The sequence below is a fragment of the Astatotilapia calliptera genome, chromosome 20, assembly GCF_964374335.1.
Source record: "Astatotilapia calliptera chromosome 20, fAstCal68.1, whole genome shotgun sequence".
NCBI classification, from domain to species: domain Eukaryota; kingdom Metazoa; phylum Chordata; class Actinopteri; order Cichliformes; family Cichlidae; genus Astatotilapia; species Astatotilapia calliptera.
Genome location: NC_137441.1, coordinates 16,514,057 through 16,537,637, shown reverse-complemented (window position 1 = coordinate 16,537,637; position 23,581 = coordinate 16,514,057). Strand labels below are relative to the sequence as shown.

Here is a 23,581-nt window from a genome sequence, read left to right as displayed (position 1 = left end):
CCGAATACTTTTGCAAGCCACTGTATATAGCACCAAATCTCCAACCACGAGCGATGAGAGGAAGACAGGATAAAGAGTGCTAGAGATTGATAAGAGAGCCAGAAACTGAAAATAGTTATTAATGTAATCACATTACATTACATGTAATAAAGTAATGAAACTACAAACAGCCATCCATTACTGTGAGCTACTGCACATACAGCATGCTAACACAAAGCTCGTAGCAAACAACCCAAAGCTAAATATGTGGAAACTCCAGCTCAGAAGTCAAAGGATGAACATCAGCAGATAACAAGATGAGCAACACCAGCTGATCCCAGTGATCCTTTCTACCAGTATCCTCACAGTGACAGCTGCTCTCACCTGCTCTTTGTGACAGTTTTCAATGCGAGTTGAGTTGCAGAACAATTACATTACTACTTAAGTATGGCGTTATTTTTGTGCCACTATTCTGAGCGCATAAAAAAAAATAAAAAAAAATTGAGCGCATGTAAAAAAAAAAAAAAATTTGCAGGTGCAAGTGTTGCATTTTGAGGAAAAATTTATTTTGAGCGAAGAAAAGCTAAATTTGAGTGAACAAAATTCATTGCTGCATGCAAAAGATGTATTTCATTGTTTGCTTTTATCCACACACACACACACACACACACACACACACACACACACACACACACACACACCAGCAGCTCCTCTCGCTCAGTGTTTGCATTTGCGCTTGCTCACAGTTTACACAGCAATATTCTCACATGAAAATCTCTTAAAAGTTTATTTTGTGACCCAGAAAGAGTAATATTTCAAACTCCGCCACTCTGTGTTCCTCCGCCACTACCTCGTTTGAGTAAAATCTGATTGGCCGTTTTGCATCCAAGTCTGTGATTGGCTGGTTTTGTGGCACAAATATAATGGTGTACAGAAAGAGTTGAGCGCTCGCGGGCAGAAATGTTGAGAGCGCAAGCAACACAATGCAAAAACTGAGCAAGATGGGCTGCTACTGTCTGTGTGTGGATAATAGCAAACACTGAAATACAATTTTGCATGCAGCAATGGATTTTGTTCACTCAAATTTAGCTTTTCTTCACTCAAAATAAAATTCTCCTCAAAATGCAACACTTGCACCTGCAAATTGTTTTACGTGCGCTCAGAATAGTGGCACAAAAATAACGCTATACTTAAAAAGTATGAAATAATCTGTGATACCTTTTGAGAATATCTAAACCATAGAACCAATGTAGGCTGGACCAAAGTTAAAGACATGCAGAACAGAACTACACATAATTATAAATCAGACAAACAAGAACAAAGTCCATGGCTCAGTCCCACAACGGAAAACTGGGAATTATTTTAAAGCATTTTATTTGAAGTGAACAAAGCCTTGAAAACTGCTTCAGTACATTCAGTTTAGTAGCTACTAGTGCTGTCAGCGCTGAGTCTGCCTTGAAAAACAGACACAGTCTAAACATTAATGAGTAACAATGTTTCCCTGCTTCCTCATTCTTATTCTGTCCTCCTCCCTTCAGGAGAAAACAGCTCAGTCCTTCAGTCCTTGTTTCCTCCCATCAACACCAGCACTACGTTAAGGAGGGTTAAATGACAAACAGCCAAACAGGAAGCCACAATTAGTACAATGTTAATGTACATTATTACATGTGTCCACAGGGTGTGACCAGCACAGCTTAGAGCACAAGAGTGATCTAACTGAGTGTGTGTGACCCTGATCCAGATCCCTCATTACCTACCTACAGCTGTGTCTTCACACCGGTTCCAGTGGTATGGCACAGGAAAACAGCACAGGGCTCACCTCCCCTCAAACACATACACACAGGCTTTTCTGCACATGCACACTCAGGAGCGTCCAACACAAGCTGCTGAAACATGCTGTCACAGCAAATAGGCAGCGAGGGAGTGTAGCAGCAACCTGACAGTACACTGGTGGGGATGGGGAGCCAGCAGCGGTGACGACTCCACACATGAACTCAGCAAAAACACAAATGACACAGAAACATCTTTGCAGAAAAGCTTCCTGACCGACACGTCTAAAATAGTTCTGCATGTGTTACACGGACAGGATAAACTCTTAACTCCTGGTTACCTCAAACTGCTTCTCAAGTCCAACCATAAAATCCCCTCATACACCAAAAAGATTCAGTTAAGGTGCTTTCTTACTGAAATCCACCCATATGGAAAAGAAATAGTAAAAACTTATAAAAGACTTGCATCAGATGTGGCCTACTTCATATAGTGAATCATATAAGGCTTATATGATTTACTCATGAAAGTGGCCACTTTCTCGTTACTTTCATATATTGTTTTAGTAAGTATCCAAAACATACAAGTTTCATTTATATAATTTTTCAAGGGATCTTATATCTGTTTTCACTCTTGTATGCTTTTCATACAAGTTTCACACAAGACAGATACAAAATCTATATGATTTATATATAGGGATGGGTACCGGTAGTAACCAGACCGAAAAGCAGCGCACATTTTGGTGCTTTATTTCGGTGCTTTTTTTTCCTGAGCTGTGATACACTTCTAGCCAATCATTTTACATTTCCGAGGATAGTAGGCGGGTCCAGGTACGTACATTCTTTTAGAGCAGAGCTACAGATTAAAAATGCCCAAGGCGAAGCGGTCAAAAGTCTGGCTGTACTTCACAGCAAAATATGCAAACTCAGCAGCAACAAGTGCTTTAAGCTGATACTGTGATACTGTCAAAGGAGGTAACACCTCAAATCCGATGAAACACCTGGTGACGCATAGCGTTTTTTTTAAAAGCCCAGAAATGCGCCGTATTTGATAGCTTGCTGCGAGACCTCACACCGAGCACATCTGCTGCGGGTGTGGTGCCTGTTATCGGACCCGGAGTTAGCAACATCCCCAAAAACCCGAAGAGTAGAGTCCTGGGCCCTAGCCCTGCCAGTGTAGCAGAAATGATGATGGATGATGATGCAGCAGCAGCTGTTCTTCTCTGCGTGAGTAGCTTAATGTTGTTCGTGTGTAATTTACGTTGAGTAGGCTAACCACGTTATTACATTAATGCAGGTAAGGTGAACTAGCAAACACCATCATAGCTACATGCGGCTGTCTTCTTGTTTGATGGCAGATACTCCCTTCACCCTGGCCAAAAAGGCTAAAATGACCAAAGAAAAAGTGGAAAACAGTTAAACATGAGAGGGTTTAAGTTTGTGTTTTTTCCATTGTTTAAGCACTGCTTCCAGCCAAGAGTGATACCATATATGCCCCATAGCTGCAGAAAAGGCTAACATTGTTATATTTTTACAAAAAAAAAAAACAGCTGAACATGAGAGGTTTTTGGACAAAGTTGGTGTTCTCCATTCTTTAAGCACCGGCACCGTTTCAAAAGTACCAGTTCGGCACCGGTATCGGATAAAACCTAAACGATACCAATCCCTATTTATACATATCTTTTCCGTATGGGCATGCTTACCATATCATGCTCAATTCTTCAAGAACCAGCTGATGATCACCCTTAAGAAGTTTAATATAGAGTGTTTGATGTTCAGAGCCCTGCACCTGCAGACTTACATGAAGGCCCAAAATCCACAGAAATTAAATATCAGCCATAACTAGGGATGGGTACCGGTGTCATGGCACCGGTTCTGACATAAACGGTAGTAACCAGACCGAAAAGCAGCGCACATTTCGGTGCTTTATTTCGGTGCTTTTTTTTCCTGAGCTGTGATACACTTTTAGCCAATCATTTTACGTTTCCGAGGATAGTAGGTGGGGCCAGGTACGTACGTACGTTCTGTTAAAGCAGAGCTACAGATTAAAAATGCCCAAGGCGAAGCGGTTAAAAGTCTGGCTGTACTTCATAGCAAAATATGCAAACTCAGCAGCAACAAGTGCTTTAAGCTGATACTGTGATACTGTCAAAGGAGGTAACACCTCAAATCCGATGAAACACCTGGCGACACATAGCGTTTTTTTTAAAAGCCCAGAAATGCGCCGTATTTGATAGCTTGCTGCGAGACCTCACACCGAGCACATCTACTGCGGGTGGGTTGCCTGTTATGCAACATCCCCCAAAAACACGAAGAGGAGAGTCCTGGGGCCCGTTCTTCGTACCTCGCTAAGTAGGTTAGCCGGATTAGATTGTTGACGATTTCGCGTGATCCTGGATCGTTCGGTTCCCCGAAGCTCATCCGGGACTTGCTGTCATAGCAACAGAGCCGTAAGCGTAAACCTGCTCGGGAGCAGGTTTACTTTATGTAAACAGGATTAGATCGCGGCCACTCAGGTATGTCCGCTTCATTTATACGAAAGCAACAGCGATATTTTTCCACTGTTTCACCATAAATAAATATTATCAATGCAACTAAAGATAATGCAGCACTTGATCCTTTTATTGATGTCACACAGATACATACAGGTCATTTCCTAAAAAAGGGAAATGTACTATTAACATTCTATTACATGTATGTGATTATTACAGATGTAATTCATATTTCAGAGTAGTAATTGTAAATTACTTCGTGTAATCAAGATGAGAGACCACGGCTATAAAAGCGAAGGTGGATTTGGGAAGCCTGTCGCAGCCATGTCCTGTCCGTATACGCGACCAACCCATTGCGGAAGGTGCAAGATTGATAAGGAGAGTTTTCAGAATTCAGCGTATATTGCGGGACAGACAGGATCCTTTAGCTCAGCGCGACAGTGTGCTCATAGAGAGATATCGATATTCCCGTGAGGGTATTATTTACTTAACCAACTTGTTGACGAGGGGGTGCAGGACCACCACCTGTCTTTTTTTCCTCTGCCCTTTTCTTGGTTGCTGTTATGAACAAACTAACAGAGTATTACAGGCCAGTATTACCTTGCCAAGAGACGCAAAGCAATCTAAGAGATAAATATTACCATTCTGTAGAATACTCCTGTATTCCACTTTTACTTGTTCCCATGTTCTTGTGGGTCCTGTTGTGGCTCTAATGTGAAAGGGGATATAATATAACATATTATAATATAATATAATGCCATATGATATTGGACAATATAGTGTCATATGATAGATCTACCCTACCGCCTACTGGTGTTGGCCAGAGGGGCCGATGGCGCGATATGGCAGCCTGGCTACAACCGTAGCTGCCTCCACCAGTGTGTGAATGTGGGAGTGAATGAATAGTGGTATCGTAAAGCGCTTTGGGTGCCTTGGAAAGCGCTATATAAACCCAATCCATTATTATTATTATTATTAAATTACCTACGAGTTTGATTTGTCAGCAACTTTCTGCCAGCCCTCTCTCCTTGCTTTTGCAGCCTTTGCAGTGTTCTCTTGCGTTTTAATTAAACTCTGAAACTCCTGAAATCCCTCAATCATGAGTTCTTGCTCTGCTGCCGGAAAATACCGAGCACGCCCCTTGGACATTTTCGCCGACCAATCAGCGGGTTGCCGATCAATGTTTCTACTATCGATGCGTAGCCCCTTTTACGACACCCAGTGATGTCACATTCCTGCGTCCAGCTGTACTAATCGTCAACAGCAGGTGTGTTCGGGGAACCGGATTAGCGAGCTCACGGTTAGCGCGATGATTTGATCTTGGATGTGTCATTTGATCTTGGATGTAGTAAGCGACGTACGAAGAACGGGCCCCTGGCCCCTAGCCCTGCCAGTGTAGCAGAAATGATGACGGATGATGATGGCAGCAGCAGCCGTTCTTCTCTGAGTGAGTAGGCTAACCACGTTATTACATTAATGCATGTAAGGTGAACTAGCAAACATCATCATAGCTACATGCGGCTGTCCTCTTGTTTGATGGCAGATACTCCCTTCACCCTGGCTAAAAAGGCTAAAATGACCAAAGAAAAAGTGGAAAACAGTTAAACATGAGAGGTTTAGGACAAAGTTTGTGTTTTTTCCATTGTTTAAGCACTGCTTCCAGCCAAGAGTGATACCATATATGCCCCATAGCTGCAGAAAAGGCTAACATTGTTATATTTTTACAAAAAACAGCTGAATATGAGAGGTTTTTGGACCAATTTTGTGTTCTCCATTCTTTAAGCACCGGTTTGAGCACCGTTTGAGCACCGGCACCGTTTCAAAAGTACCGATTTGGCACCGGTATCGGATAAAACCTAAACGATACCCATCCCTAGCCATAACATTAAAATATTCTCACGTTGCAGTCTGGCAGGGCACACACACTCAACCCAGGAAGGTGTTCATGGTGTCTGGAAGCAGGTAAACTGGGACTGGGGATATATGGACTGGGTTGGCTCTACACACCAATCCACTGCCACCAGCTCTGACTGAGATCTAGGGTCAACACCACTGCTGCACAACATGTTCCTGTTATACTCCCATCAGAGTGTATACAAGAACCAGAACGCACACACACGGGTGTCAATGCACTGAAACACACATGCATGGACTGAGATGGACACGTTCATTTTATTGCTACAGTAATCGCACATGTGTGGGATGGAACTGCAGGGGCAACAACAACAATGACAGAAGAGGTGCAAAACAGGTCAACACACCTGATTATTGAGACAGAGCGCACACATCAGCTGTGGAAACAAAGAAAATGAACACGTGGATATTAGAGCTGTCAGCGTTAACATGTTAACGCAGCATCAGGATTAACGTGATTCGAATCTTTAACCCATCTGCAGCGCAGCACGGACAAACTTCGGCCAGACTGCCTGAAATGTGTTGACAGAGTCATTGCAGGGATTTTGAGTCACTCTGTGCTCCAGACGGGTTACATGTGCTTGAATTGTGATGACACGTTAACGCTGACAATCCTACTGGATATCTGTGTCACGTGGACACATACGTGTCCAAGGACATCCACTCTCACTTGATCTCACAGAATGAAAGCAGAGCAGGTTTACTCACTGTCTTCTCCGGGGCAGAGCATTCCCGGCTGCTCTGGAATACTGGGGAATACTGGAAAAACAGGAAAGGAAAGCAGACATTTGTTGTTGTCCTCATACCAAGCAGCACAGTTTGTTTTGTCAATGGAACCAAAAATGTCATTACTTCTATTTGAAGAAAAGACCGTGTGAAAGGTCAACGAGCAGAACTTGTCTGTTTTCACACACACCTATAGAGTCAAACAGCATTCCTCCTGAGTGAGATGGTTTCCACCCAGAGTGGACGGGTTCATACACAGTGCTTCCTGCTGAGCTCTGAGCGCAGGCTTTTATACAACAGGTTCACCCACTCATACCTTTTCTAACATTCACACTCCTTTGGATGCAGACACTTGGGGTTTGAATCTTGCCCAAGGGTTTTTGGCAGCCGGGTGTCGACTCTACCTTCTGAGCTACAGCCACCCCGTTAATACAGTTTTTAAAAAAGCAGTGTGGCATGCATTAAATTTAAGTAATCTTATCTGATATCAGTATTTACAGTATGGACAGGTAAGCTTACACTGGCAATGTTATTTCAGTCAGTCTTAACTCAGAGGCCTGAGACCTGAATACTTAAGTATGATGCATGTGTTAGAAGAAACAGGAACAAACAAAGTTCAAGCTGTTTTATAGACCCTACAGGAACTCGGCTGAAATAAAACTCGGGGCTAACTCCATGGCTAATGGTGACTAGCCAGCAGTCCAGCAGTCCAGCATTGGACCAACACCATGCTTAAGCACCTCCTACCAGAACAAACCATAGAAACATTAACTCACATTAACTCGTGAAAGCAAAAAGAAGATACTATAATTATCATTTTAAAAATCATGGTAATTAGTAAATATATAAAATATCCAACCACTTAAAAATACACACTACCGCTCAAAAGTTTAAGAAAACCCAAAATTTTCCAGTTTTTTATTGAAAGTGATGCAGTTTATTGTCTCATTGCACTCTGAAATGAAAGCATAGCACAAATAAGTAATTGGAGTTAAAAAAGAAATCATGGAATCAGTTTATAGACCAAAGTGTATTCTAACCTTTAACCCATCAGAGTAGCCTTCTTTGGCAGATATAACAGCTGAAGACAGTCGTGGCTTCTTTCTACAATAGAAATCAAATATTCTCCCATATCTGTAGGGTTAGTTCCCATAAACGTGGACCTTGTAGGTTGCTTTGCTTTCACTCTTCTGTCCAGTTCAAACCAGCTCGATGGGGTTTAAGTCTGGAGACTGTGCTGGACTCCGTGTTTTCAAGCTCACCACCTTGTTCTTTGTTCCTGAGGTAGTTCTGGCACAGCTTGGATCTATGTTTTGGGTCTTTATGTTGCTGTAGGATGAAGCCTTGACCAACTAGGCTCATACCAGAGGGTCCTGCATGGTGCTACACAATGCTGTGGTACGTGTTTTGGTTCAGGGAGCCTCTCACTCTGTACAAGTCACCGACCCTGGATCCAGCAAACAGCCCCAGACCATCACACTTCCTCCTCCATGTTTGACGGTTGATACCACACACTGTGGAACCATCCTTTACCTACTCGACCACAAAGATCCTGTGTGATGAACACAAGATTTCAAATGTTGATCCATCAGTCCATAATACCTTCTCCCAGTCTTCAGCAGTCCAATGGTGGTGTTTCACGGCCCAGCCAAAACTGAGACTTTCTTACTACGACCACTGTAAAGCTGCTTGAAGCTGTTGTCCTGTGAGCTGCCCATCACACAGCTGTTAACTCTCAGAAACTTGTCCTCTGATTCAGTCGTATCTTTGGGTCTGCAGAACTCTTCCTGTCACAGTTTGTTTCTGAGCCTTTGGATGTTGAAGGAAACTGGACTCACTGACACCTTGACTTTCTTTGCAGTTTCTCTGTAGGACAGACCGACATTTATACGTGTTATGATGGTCTGTCTCTCTTCCATTGTTAATCACCTTTTTCTCCCCATTCTTGTACCATCACACTACTTTCTGCAGTACAACACTGTTCAACGGATGCTGACGAGCGTATGGTACCACAGTGTGTTGCAACACTGCTTTAATGCAGACAGAGGGGGAGGGGGGGGAGTAATCCAGGAAAGTTGGAACAGCTGTAGGAATTAGTAGCTCCAGCTTTCAAGGCTTGATCAACCTCCATTGCTGCAGAACAGATTAAATTGTTAACCCATGAAAAAGGCCTTTTTGTTCTAAGATGTACGTGATTTTTCAGTTGTGGGTAACCTTACCTTTGTTTTTAACCTCTGGCAGTTCACCCTTTGTACCATTTTAAACTATTCACTGAACTTGAACGACTTGAATTGCAATAAATAACTGGAAAAATTGGGGTGTTGTAAACCTTTGACCGGTAGTTTACTCCTGGAAATATGCATGCAGATCCTCTTTAATGAAAAGTTTTCCCAAACTCACCATGCAACAGTAATCCAGACCTTTTGGTTCGACTGTAAATCCGTAGCGCCTCCTCTAGCTCCATCTGAGAGGAGATGGTGCACGGGTCCCCTACACAGACAAACACATGCATGCAATCTTATCAATATAATCTTCTGATCAGGACTACAGACTGTTCGAGGTTTAACAGTCCAATTCAGTTTAAGTTCTCAGGAGTTTTTACTTTTGACTGGGGCTGCAACCATCGATTAGAGTAATAGTAATATGTAATAGAGTAATCTATCCTTAATTTATCAAGTAAACTGAATTTCCCAGAGGAACCCACCTGAAGGATTAATAAAGTTTCATCTAACCTAAGTAATCGGATACAATACTTTTATTACTGAGCAATAATACATATTCAAAAGAGAAAAATCCCACAGATCCTTCATAGGTTTCCATTTTAGAAAATATAACAACACAATAACAACATCCTCCGCCTCTTTGCTCTTCGCTGTGTGTAGCTGGACTCCATGTTAAACTACATCATCATCATCACTGCTGCTGTTGTGTGATCAGTGTTTTGGTTGAAAAACCTGCAAGTCTATGTTGAGTCACAAATGTGGGTGAAACACACGTCAACATGGTGACAGCTGAGCGCTACAGAGCGTGTTTTTATAATCACGTTATTCAAATTACTCAAAGGGTGCAGCCCTGTTCCTATAGTGGCCAAAGATCTGCACAGTACTGAAAGCGCTTCACTTCTTCACATTTTTAATGCTACAGCCATATTCCAAAGTGGATTCAATTCATTTTTCACCTCAACATTCAACATATCCCATAATGATGACAATAAAAAAATTTTTTTTAAAACTCGCTTGAAATTCTTACAAACTTATTTTACAAATGATTAAAAATGAAAAACAAAAATATTACAGTTATATTAAAGCATGTTCATTTTAGACATACTGACAGGTTGTTACATCCTGTCTCATCTGTGAAGAGCTTCTACAACTTGACTGGAGTCCAGTGGTTAACTCTGCTTGTCCCCATATTCAACCATCTAGCACGATGTGCCAGGACCTGTCTGTACACCTCTGAGTTATATCAAGCAAAAGAAACATTTGTGCAGCCAATATGCACAAAGGCAACAACTTTGTAACAACAAAGGACTGTTCCCAGGCCACCCCACCCATCTGAGTGATCTGAGTAGAAAACCTTACTCAAGGAGCGGACTAAAACCCCGACGGTCACTCTGGTGGAGTGCTGCAGAGAAGCTTCTCCTCTCTGGAGCTCTGTCAATCAGGCTTTTTTGTTCGAGCGGCCGAGAGAAAGAATAAATGAATGCAGCAGTGCACACACATCCTTCATGATAACCAAAGCACTCGGGCCTTGGACAAAGGTTCAGCAACATCACAATGTGGCTCCAGAGCCACATTGTGATGGTGCCCAGCCAGAGCCCAGACTCGATGTGAAGATGGCACCAATGCTGCCCGTCCCCCGTGATGGAGTCTGAGAGGACAAAGGACGGGAAACAGCCAGGCTTACAGTGCCATACCCAGTCCTCAGACTGTAAGTGCTGCCAGAGGTGCTCCAAAGCAAACACTGTGACTATCCATGTACATGATGTGTTTTTATTTGAGATACATTTTCTTTGTTATTATGGGATGTGCTGTGTGCAGAACATTAAGGAGAAAAATAAAGTCTCATTTCCAAGGACAAACATGGAAAAACAAAAGTCACAGGTCTTTGTTTCTATCACTTTTTTATCTTGACAATATTAGACAGCATCTCTTTGAATTACTGTGGTGTGTTTGGTAACAATGCTAATGATCAGTCACTGTGACTGTGAGTATTTCCATTGTAGTCGAGGCTTAGTGGACTTGAAACAAAATAACAACATTTATTTGGTTTATTCATCATAAACTGTGTGACAAATGTTGGATCCATTTTCCTAACACAGCTTTGAGGGAAATGTGCAGACAGTGAAGTTACGATAACACAGGAACTTGTAGAAAGTCCACTTGCTCCTCACTGTGTCGCTTCTGTGCACAGTCTGCATTGTCAGTCTGCGTCTTTGGACAGCCTTTCGCATGGTGTGTGACATTTATGCTCGCATAACATAACTACTTAATACTACCAACAACAACTCGGGTACTGTCCAGGAGCTGCAGGATACTGTCACATCATCAAAGTGAACCTGCTGTGTCTCAAAGCCTATTTGCACTGGATGGTGTGTTTTTGCCTCAAGTGGTGACACAAGTTTAATGTTTCCACCTATCACAGGAACAGTTTTCATGTAGATTTTGCCAACCATGGTGCTTTAATGGAGGGTATTGAAATAGCTGACCTTCTCTGTCTCTCTCTACAATAAACAGAGACATTCTTATAGGACACTTCACTGTCTAAGCTAACACAGCACAGACATGCTTCGCCCTGCACCGCTTTATTCTCTGTTACGTGACATTCATCACTGATTGTGTTTTTCACATACAAATGCTGCTCTCAGTGCAACAAGTGCCACACCACACTCTGATGTGACACACACACAACCCAGAGAGTCTCTGCTGTGAGGGTACCCTGCTACATGGGACACTTATCAGACAAACCGGCTGGGTGCAGGGTATTTTTCAAAAATATGAAACTGTGCACTGGAATCATTAATACTCGTCTGTTTATCAGTTGGTTTTGATTGATAAGCAGCTTGTATTTTTTACAGGAGACGCCCACAAAGCCAAAACTGACCAGGAGACCAGGCAAAGTGAATGGCAACAATGCAGGCTAAACATGTGTCAGGTGGGGAATGTTAACAGACGCCTCAGAGTCAAGGCTGTGAAGAGAGGCTGGGAGGTTGTTCCAGAATTTTAGAGCTAAGGACAGGAATGTACAATTCCCTATAGTTTTCACAGGAAGTCTAAGAATCTGGCTTGGAAAATAGAGGTGGAGTAGTTTGAAAATATAGGTGGGGTCTCATCTCCTACAGCCATGAAACCAAAAGTAAAGTGAAACCTGACAGGAAGCCTGTGCAGAAACAATGACAAGGCTGAGGACCTGTGACTGTGAGCAGTGTTGGGGAGTAACGGAATACATGTACCGCCGTTACGTATTTAGAATACAAAATATGAGTAACCGTATTCCGTTACAGTTACCGTTTAAAAAGGTGGTATTCAGAATACAGTTACTTTGTTGAAATAAATGGAATACACTGCGGTACTTTCCTGTTTCATTTTGTCGCGGGTCAGGACTGTTTGGGTTTTGTTTGACAGCTACGGTCTTTTGTTCCAGGCGGCAGCGTTACGGTTGCCATGGTTACAGGGCGACGCTCTCTCTCTGCGACTGTGTGTTTCCTGGGTGAGAGAGCGCCTTTTCGTTGTTGTTGTTGTTGTGCTAAGCTAACAGGCAGAATGCTACAAGCATAGCTCTAAAGAATGTAGCATCATGTTCAGTGTAGTCCGTGCTGCTGGGAGAATGGACTGCCATACACGTTATGTGTCTGTGAGCGCTAGGAGGGAGAAAAAGGGGAGTGGAAAGGTACGAGCAGTCATCGAGGAAAAACGGGAGCTGGAAGCATGTAAATATAATAATAACCACTTCAGCCAAGAAGAGTGCCTGACGAGCCCAGTTGTAAGTAAGCTATTAAGACTCGACTGTACACTGTGTTCGTGTTTTCCTCCGAAAACAAGTTCCGTTGGAGCAGCCTTTCAACGCCTCTCTCTGTCTGTCGCAAGAAAAGTTGACCCACACAACAAAGTAGAGCTATTTTTCGGCTACCAGCCGACAGGGACCCCGCCGTATTATGCTGGGCTTACACTGTGCGATTTTTTCAGTCGCGCGATTCAGCTCCTGCTCAAACTGAACGATTGACTCGCAGGGGTTAGAAGTTCATAGGTCACGATGCAGGGTCTCACACTATACGGCCCGATGCTCTGATGCGACCTGAGTGCTCACACTGTGCGTCCATAAAAATGAAGGTTATAACAGAAATTCTGTCGCTCGCTCTCCCTCTCCGTCTTTCACTCACACAGACACCACCACCATCAACTTTGCTAAATTGCTAATGAAAAACATTGGTCAGGCAGCTGTGATTGAGCAGCAGTGTCGATCCAACTATTTTCACGGTTGTTGTGGTCGTGATAATTTTGTGAGGCCACATCGAAAGGGCTCAGATGGTTCTACAGGTTGTGCCTCCATCGCTTGTGTCCAGATCACACGCTGCACTGCCGTGCTACGCCGTCTTTTTCGCTGACATTTGTGTTTGCGCGTGCGCAGTGTGGCAAACTGCGGTGACACCCTCACGACCAAGCGATTGATGATCGGGAGCTGGTCGTGAGGTGTCAATCGCTTCTCGTTACCCCACGTATACTACACGATGCACGACGCACGATGAAGGCCAAAATCGGGCCGATCGCCAAAACGATCGCACGACTCAAAAATCGGCTCAAAATGGGCCAAAAATCGCACAGTGTGAGCCCAGCATTAGTCAGAGGTCCCTTTACTACAGTTCGGAGTCGCGGACCTTCAGTAATAGTAATAAATCACACAGCAATAGTACATTCACGTTGTTGTAAAAAGCATGATAATATTGTAGCGGGTCAGGGCTGTTCGGGGTTCTGCTTGTACAGTTATGTTTTGTGTATGTTGCCATGGTGACGGGTGACGCCCTCTCGCTGCGACGGTGTGTCCTTCCGGGGTCAGAGGGCGCCCTATGTGTGTTGTGGTTGCCGCGCTGAGCAGTTAGCTAGTGGCAGTGTGTTCTTCTGCAAATGTAATAAACGGCTGTGCTCCCTGGCTAGCTCACGGGAAGCAAGACCAAACGATACCTCCGTCTCCTCCTTGTCTGAACTCGCCACAATATATTAAGTAATCCAAAGTATTCAGAATACGTTACTGTCATTGAGTAACGTAACGGAATACTTTACAGAATACATTTTGGGGCATGTATTCTGTATTCTGTAATGGAATACATTTTAAAAGTAACCTTCCCAACACTGACTGTGAGGCACACCCACCTTCATCATCGATCCATTTGAGTGTGATGGGCTGCTGGCTGGCAACACTGCACATGGTTTTCACCTCCTCACACAGTTCCACAAAGGTTACTGTTGCAGCCAAGTCTGTGATTAAAATGTCCCTGAAAGCACACAAACACAAAGACGTCAGGACCCAGTCGCTCTGTCGCCTCTGCAGACATTCCTCTTTGGCCCAATCAGCTGTTATCCTTTAAAGCAGGGGCTGGAGCTGTCGTCTCATTGGAGGGCCGCTTTAGTGTTCAAGTAGTACAAAAGAAAGAAACAATTAAACACCCACAAATATTAGTGAAAATGTAGTGTTTTATACAGTATTTAAATTTAAACTTAAATGTTTTAGGGTATTTACACTGGGACAAGTCTGACAGAGAGAAAGATGTTGGCTGGCCTCTGCAGCGGAGTTAATGATCCACTATGGGCCCAGGACTGTGGGCTCAGGTCTGTCTTAACGGTGCACCAACTGACACAATCACACTAAGTGTTACAAGTGTGAACTGAACCACCCACTCAATCCACTCACAGCCGAGAAAGATAAGCACCAAGTTTCTCTTTCTTAACTGTTTTCAGACTGTACTGAACAATATCTGTTACCTTTAGGCATTAAATAAAGTGCTGCCTTGATCTGGACCACCTCCTTATTCCAGGCCGTTTTTACTTGAGCCCAAACACTTTGTGTCTGGTTGATGATTTCTTGCTGTAACACTGCTTCTTGGCAGAAATCGTACACCAGTGGAGTGGAGCGCCCTGTTAAATGGATCTGCTTGTAGGGAAATGTTGAGCAGCAGAGTGGAGCAGGTGGATTGTGCCCACAGAAAACTTGCCAAATGTTCTCTGCCAATGCCAAGATTAACAAAAAGGAAATATTCAACCCAACAGGTCCTTTCTTTCTGTGCTAAGGTTGTATAAATCCACAGAACGATGGATGACATGTACGAGCCAATAAGCATGGCTGAATCTGTCGGCCTGAAAAAGAAAGCACTGATTTCATATCAGCACTGACCTCACAGCCCTTATCAGCTGTCAGCATTAAATAAGGGTGCGTATATTGAGTGTCAACATCGGCCTCAGTGCTGTGCTGCTGATTGGAGCAAAGTCTGCAGCCTGCACATGCCACACTGTTAGAATAAACCTTGAGTTAGTCAGCTGTGTGTTAGAGCTGCGTGAGCAGGTGCTGCACTGACAGCTCCCAGGCAGTGTGTCGGGCAGGTTTCTGGGTGTGTGTGCACAACAGTTTATGGTCAGTGATTGTTGGACTCTGACGAGGTGGGGCACAGACAGCTTGCTTCCCAGCAGGCATTGCTCCACGCAGCCGGCCGACACACAGGTCAGCGTGGAATTACATCACACATACACACCGCGCTTTGTTTATCATGCTAGCTCATATTTACCCAGAAGCTCTTTGGCTTTAAACAGCTCTCATTAAAATGTGTTTAATGTCATTTAAACGGTGCCACAGTTTTGGGTGTGAATGCATTACTGTCATCCAACATCACACTGAACAGTTTACAGTGCATCTCTCTTTTTACCAGAAAATCTGAAATTATTACATATTTTAATTCAACTAATGTGGATTCAAAGCAGCCAGGAGTGAAATCCTGAGAGGCAGCACATCATCAGCAAGAGCTACAGACGGAGGCAGAGCAGTGGGAACTGTGAGGCAGAACATTTAACTTTAAATACATTAAAAATCACTGACAGGTGGAGCCCACAGAGAGAGCACCTCAAACAAAGTGTTTCTCTTTTTGTTGTTCATGATCCAGGACCAGTGAGTGCTGTGTTACACATCTGTATTTACCCACATCTGTACAGCTTCCATCATGACCTGCTGCTGTAATCATTTCATTATGAAGTTACGATTACATTACTTCTGTTGTTGCAGGATGAGATTAAGGTTTCCCCATGGTACACATATACTCAACTGAAAGGAACGTTTACTCAAATATAACCTCTAGCACTGCCTTCCATTACACATGATATTGGTAGAGTTATTAATATTACTGTTATTGGGAGTAGTAGTAGTAGTAAAATGTGTGGTAATTTGCTGTGTGAATTACATAATGTTTCATTGTTTTATTCACCTGCAGCAGGAGCAGCACTGAGCTTTCAGTGGGAGCTGTTTACACTGACTGTTGTGCTGTTTCCCACTCAGCAGCAGCTCCTGTCTCTACCACTACACTCTTCACTCTTTATGCATTAATGCAAACACTGCTATAACAATGTTATTAACTCATTAATAAGTAAGTAGCTAAGTAATTCCACTCGATAAGTAAAAGTTGTTTTTTATGATATAAAATGTCTCCAGAACAGGAGGAGATGTGCGCAGCATGAACTCTGGTTATCCTCCCGTCTGCAGTATTCCTGTGAAACCCTTCCTGCTCTGCTGTTGTAATAAACTCAAACAGCTGAAGCCAAATGTGCATTAAACTCTCTCAGTCTGTAACTAAAGGTTAGCTGAATGCTGACCCTTGCACTGTGTGAACATACTGAAGAATGCTCTCAGGGATTGGTCATGTATCAGAGCATAAACATGCAGCACCGTGATCTTTGACCCCACTGATGAGAACACTTCACACACCTCAGTGATTGTGTGCTGGGTCAATCACACGCTGCATTACTGACTTTAGTTTTCACAGAAACTTTCTCTACTTTGAACCTTTTTGGGGAAACTCCATAAAGACCAACACAAGTTGTTATACCACTCAAATAAATCCAGGTTTTAGTCAGATCCCTGCAGGGTCGGCACATCTGTCAGCAGCTGTAAGTCATCTCAGACATGATGCTGACAGCCTCCACTCATCCTACTTATTCATATTGTTTGCTATTGTTTACTATCACTGACTTACTTGAATGAATGTCATTCACATCATTTGCATAAAGTTATGCATGCTGCAGAGGGAATGTTATTAGCAATAAGAATATATATTTAATTAGGACGATTCATTTCAAAGAGTCAGGTAAACATTGAATTGTTGCCTTACAGATAAAAGAAGTGGGAAACACTGGACTGGTTTGTCCCCTGATATCAATATTTACAGAACAGCTCCGGCTTAAGACACACTTCAGTGATTAAAACACACACACACTTAAAATGATTTGGGACAAATCAGATTAAGGTATCTTCCAGTTGGCCTGTCTCACACGTAGCGCACAACACGAAAGACTGCAAAGACTGTATGTGGATGCTACACACCTGACTCCCACTCGTGCTGGAAAAACCCACTCCACTCCCACGCCGCCCCAAACGTTGGCAGAATGAGTCTGGGTAAATGCATCTGTAGCAACAAACGTGCTCAGACGCCGGGTTGCTGTAGAAGCAGCTCTTTGGTGCTGGTTATCACCAACACAGAGTGAAGCTGGGCCTGAACCGTCTGCTGTGCAGCAGGTAGATCAGGCAGGAAGCTGAACACAGAGAAAGGCTGACTGTCTGAACTCAACATGGAAAATCATTTCAGAGCGTTGTGATTAAAGATTATACTGGTAGGATTAACCTGAACCACACTGGTGACATCACCACTGGCTCCTTTACACACAGGCCTCCAAAAATATGTGGAAGGGTTTTAACACAGCGAGAGCTGAGCAGCGTTTCTGAGCCAGAGTTTGGAGACAACAACAACAACAGTGCTGACATTCAGAGGAAACGTGATGGTTTAGTCACTCGGTCGGGATCTCCTCTTACAACAGAACAGAAGAATACTCATCACATCCATATTTAAGCACAATGCCCCTGTAAGGGGGATAACTAGATTAAAGCATCAAATCATCTACTGCGGGGTCAGAGGTCAGAAGACAGTAGGCTCGACCGGGGAATCAGAAGAAAAGACGTGATGAGTTTTGAACAGAGACAGCGCCATCAGCAAACAGGTGTGACGACTGGTCGCTATGGGGACTCCTGCCCCACACGCGTGTCTGTGTCTCAGGTTCAGACTCAGAGAGCCTGGCACACAATAAATCTGTGAGCAGCAGAAACTTCTAGTCTACAAAACAGTCATCACTAATGTTTGTGGCGTTCATCACACAGACGCTGTGACAGTGCAGAGGCAGCCCGCCACGCTGGTTTCACAGGAGCACACTGTGGCAGAAGACACCAGGCTGCACCGTGTGCAGAACCACACCGGTGCATACGCTCGGCACACTGTGTTATTCCAGCACTCATTCACTCAGTGAAACAGCAGTATACAAGCAGATTAATGGGATAAATACTTGCTGTGTCTCATCTTCAAACACAAACTAAGGACAGTGTGATATAGTCATCATCATCCATTCTCTTCAGGATCGCGGGGGGTGGAGCCTATCCCAGTTGTCATGGGGAGAGAGGCGGGGTACACCCGGACAGGTTGCCAGTTTGTCACAGGGCTAAAACACAGACACACACAACCATTCACACCTGTGGGCAATTTAGTGTCACCGACTAACCCCACTGACTGCATGAGTTTGGACTGTGGGAGGAAGCCGGAGTACAACCCACGCAAACACACGGAGAGCAAACTCCACAGAAAGACCCCGGCCTGATGTTGCTGTGAGGCAACAGTGCTAACCGCCGCGCTGCCCATATCTGCGTCTCATCTTGAACCACAAACTAAGGACACAGGCCAGTGCCATGTAGCTGTCATGCTAGCTTTAACCGTCGACCGTTACGATGCTGATTCTCATGTTTTAACTTTTAGATTGCACCTTTTTACTCTTGAGTGAAGATGTTGTTTCATTTTGATGTAAATATTTTTTCCCGTCACAAACTGAACATATGTTGTACACAGCTGTGTTTTAAATAAACAGCATTGGTATGTGCAATAAACTAAAACTAACCAATCAGAAAATCCAAGTGTTGTAGGAAATGAAACTAAACTCTGAGTGTGTCTTTGTTGTAAGGTGTGGGGCAGGATTCTGTACCTGGGAATGTAAAGTCGTACACTGAGCATGTAACAGCCGGGAGTCAACCCGGCACAGTCAACAATCTGGGCCGCTTTGGAAAATATGAAGGAAGGCATACATTTTGGACTTTTAGCTGTACTTTCACAAGTTTTACAACTTTATCTTTATTGATACTCATGTTACACCAAAGTAATTAGGTAACAGGTACACAAAACAGAACCACACATAGCAGAGTATCGTCTGCTTCGTCCAAACATCTTTCAAAAAGTGTCAAACAGAACAAAGTCTGGACACTGGGCTGTCATGATGGACAGTTTTGTACTTTAGCTGTTCATATCTTAATGTTTGACCATCACATTATTATGAATGTGTAGCACAAACACTGTCTTTGCTAACGAACAGAAAAACAAGGATTGAAGAGAAAGACGTAATACATAGCAGACTGCTAAGTCTCTGGTTTGAGACTGCTCCACCTAAACACAGTTTGGGTGGAGGCACAAGAAGCCGAAAAAGCGCCCGAAGAATAATAAACCTAAATCTGTGAGTGGATTCTGTAATGCAAAGATGGCAGTGTGTTTGCTCCTCGCTCTCACGAGGTCACCAGCAGCACGTGTTGTTTTCCACATTTACACAAAAGTAGTTTGGAAAACTGATCACACTGTGAATGTTTCCCCAAGTGCAGTCGCAAAGACATCAAGCGCTACAATGACACTGAGCGCCCCAGCAAAGGAAGACCAGCAGTCACCTCTGCTGCTGAGCATATAGACATGACCAGCCTCAGAAATCACAGATTAACAGCAGCTCAGATTAGAGCCACACAGAGCTCCAGTAGCAGACTCATCTCTACATGTTCAGAGCAGACTGTGTGAATCAGGCCTTTATGGTCAAAGAGCTGCTGAGAAACCACGACTCAGGAAAAGCAACAAGGAGCAAAGATTTGTTTGGGCCAAGAAACACGAGGAGTGGACATTAGACCAGTGGACATCTGGGCTTTGGTCTGATGGGTCCACATCTGAGATCTTGGGTTCCAAAAGGTGAACGGAGGGTCTCTGCATGCACGGTTCCCACCGTGAAGCATGGAGCAGGTGTGATGGTGACACATCTATGTGCCAGCAACCATTATAGCGCATTATTACAGCTCCAGTACTACAGTCAGTATAAATGAGACCATATCACCCTAACTGTTCAACAGGTTGCCCATAGGAGCCAGGGTAAAGTGTAAAATCTTAGTCCTCACATTAAAGTGCATCCATAACCTTGGCCTCCTTATCTGTGTGATCTGCTTCATATCTCCACTGTTTCCTGCTCTGTCAGAGCTTTCACTCATATTGTTCCTTCTGCTCGTCTGCCCACTGTGGGAGCAGAGCTTCAGTCGCTGGGCTCTGGACTCACTTCCTCCGCTCATTAGAAATATAGATTCCCTCATTTAAGTCACAGCTCCAAACCTACTTGTTTAAACTGGTTTACTTTAGTACAGATCTTACTCACTGTCAAATCTTTGTTTTTATTTGATGTTTTGTTTTTTGTTTTTAATCTAAGGCACCCTCAAATAAAATGTATTTTTATTTACTTATTTATTTGTGTCATTTTGGCAGCATTTGGGGCATTTTCAGGCCGTGTGCTCTAACAAACTCCTCCTGGAGATGTAATTGGTTCAACCTAAAGATCCTGCAAAGCTTTTGAGTTTTTGGTTTTGGAGCCCTCCGTGACGGGACGTCACACCTCCAGTCCAGTCTGTCCCACACACGTGTGTCAGTATTAGGTTACACTCAGGCTTCATCAGATATACGTGAGATTTTCACTGTGGACTCGATATCATATGTGACATACACATGGCGTGTAATCTGCGTGTTCTGTCATGGTGATAGTACACGGACTGTTTTTTCTGCTTCCACGATAATAAACTTGCCTCGTTCATACAAACACTGTTCCTGCGTGATGAGGTGATTCCACAGATGACTGCAGGAAACCTACCTCTAACCAGCAGCGGCCCACTTCCACTGCACCTCCACATGTGCCCATCATCAACACAAACGCTGACTTTATGTGAGGGTGAAAAATATTCTCGAAGCTTCCTCTGATGTCATTTTTCACGCACACAGTGGGTTAAACACAGGTGCCACAGGTACTAAAGCCTCTCTGACTCACGAGCTCCAAGAAGCCCAGGCTGCGTGCTGAATAGCTGTTAGTGTCCATTCCACAGGTGTTTCCTACTTACTCACGGAGAGTTACTTACCCGCAGTAGTGCGCTTTAATCTTCACAAACTCCGAGTTCAGGTCCATTATGGATCCGTTTGACGCTAGCATATGCATCGTACAGTTCAGCTCCCCCGTGTCTACGTGAACAGGCCCACGCTCGCTGTGTGATACGTGGATAGAAAGTGGTTTCCACTCGCAGATGACAGAGGACCCTGTACGCCCAGTGCGCTGAAAACTAACCCGAGCGGAGCCGCTTCAAACTTTCTGTCGTTAAGGTAACATCGGGTACTTTGGGGAAGTCTGTCACGTCCCGTGAATAACGGCGGTGTTTCCGGCCCCAGCTTTCAGAATAAAAGCTAATGCGCAAGGTTTAAAGAAGCGCTCTTATTCTGAAACGGAAAACTCTTCACCTGTCATCGGTCGAGCTCGGAGTGTGGTCACACTTGACGGGCTTTCTTCCGGTTCACTATGGTTACCGTAATCTAAATTCACCTGTTCACCTACCGGGGCTTCCCGCCTGTCCCGGCAAACACCGTGCTAATAATCTGAAAGGATACGGACAGTGTGCGGTCGGGTTCATGACTACTGTTCTCTTTTTATGCAGTTTTTCCTCATAGAAATGATCCTCAAATACTGTAACTAATACTCTAATATGTTCTTCTCAACTCCCAGCGTTACAGCCTGTTCCTACGACATATTTAAATAAACAATCACATTAAATGTACGCGTTCATTAACACTGTGGTCAGTATCACGCGATCCGTACGGTGGCCCTGTAGTGATCCGTGTACACACCAGGTAAGGGCAACCTCTGTACCGGCAAACAGAAAAAACCCGACATAACCAGTCGTGTTAATATGGTGTTTAGCGCCCCCTAGTGGTTAATGGCAAAAACGTTATATGCATGAAGTGTGGAAAGTGACGCTGTAATGCTTTAATGGTCGGTGCTGAGCCCAGAGGGGAAGCTGTTGTGTTTGTGCATCAAAAACCAGAACAGATCGTCCTTCTGCAGAGGCTGAAAGTACGGACACTGCCCCTGCTCACCGAGAGGAGCCCGCAGACCGCGTAACCGTCTGAAGGATACCGCCTTGACACCTCCCAGATAAGAAGGGCACACTGAGCCAAACCCAGGACACGCTGGGGAGATTGTTTCGTGGCTATTTTAGGGACACCTCGATGTCCCCCAGAAGAGCTGCAGCGGAGGAGAGAGACATCCGGGTACCCCGACGAGCAGCGGATGGAGGATTCACGAGTTATTAAGTAGTTCACTGTTTCACATTTAGCGCCATAATTATTTGGATAAAGTAACAACTTTGGTCGTTTTGCCAGCCTATACCATCAGAGTGATCAGAGACGTAAATATCAGGAAAAAATGGAAATGAAAATCCAAACCTGTGAGGACTGAGAAGCTGAGTTTGCAGCTCCAGACAGACTATGAAGATGTTCACCCTGAGTTAATTGCATGGGTCAGTAATTTACTAATAACAATAATAATTAGTGAGGTCTGACACCAGGATTCACTGCCTGAACGGCTAAGTAAAGAGCAGTTGGCCCTGGGCCCACATCCAGATCTATACTGCTTTTACAAAATCAAATTATTACCTGATAGAGTACAGTAATCAGATATTACCTGATAGATTACAGTAATCAGATATTACCTGATAGATTACAGTAATCAGTAACCTGATAGAGACCAAACAGACATAACAAGATAAAGATAAAAAATATGAACAAAACTGATAAGATATAACAGTCAATATAAGCTTTGGTGAGTTCAATCTAAAGATGATGATATTATGTGATATTAGTAAGACACAGGATGATGGACTTTGTTGATTTTCAGTGAAAAAGATATTGAGGTTTGATTTTTAGTTGTATTCAAAATGCTGTTTAATAGCACTTACTGACTATGAAATTTCAAAATAAAATGCTATCAGAGAACATTCAGACTGGGTTCAAAAAGTCCTCAAACAGGGATTCATTGGTTTGTTCGTACCCTCAAATATGACCCATATGAGTTTTTCCAAAATGAGCCCATACAGGTCACAGGACGCAGCTGCAGCATGGTGCCATGCAGATGTAGTACGTGGCACGATTTGCATTTTAAGCTTGTTTCCTGGCATCTAACGCAGCTCTGCACGAAGAGAAGGCAACCAGCTCTCACTAAATGGACGACAGGCCTTTTCTACTCTAATTAAACACTCCAGCACATTCTACACGTGATCTCACACAAACATAAGTATTGTCTTTAT

At 43.7% G+C, this 23,581-nt stretch overlaps 1 protein-coding gene across 4 annotated transcripts in view; it reads right to left on the bottom strand.

The window, feature by feature from the left end:
* prkcz (protein kinase C, zeta) overlaps positions 1-21,819 on the bottom strand; it is a 106,212-nt gene extending 84,393 nt beyond the window's left edge. Inside the window, exons 1-4 of one of the 4 annotated variants that reach the window (XR_013904323.1) lie at positions 21,368-21,815; positions 14,245-14,366; positions 9,278-9,367; positions 6,860-6,910 (exon numbers count right to left, since the gene is read on the bottom strand). Coding sequence is in view for 3 of the 4 variants with exons in the window: in XM_080295470.1 (XP_080151596.1) it covers positions 6,860-6,910; positions 9,278-9,367; positions 14,245-14,366; positions 21,368-21,444 (340 nt within the window). In the remaining variant the exon portion in view is untranslated. Of the gene's footprint in view, positions 1-6,859; positions 6,911-9,277; positions 9,368-14,244; positions 14,367-21,367 lie in introns of all 4 variants that reach the window. The other 3 variants (XM_080295470.1, XM_026155088.2, XM_026155090.2) reach the window with 3 other exon arrangements.
* Between the last annotated feature and the right edge of the window lie 1,762 nt (positions 21,820-23,581).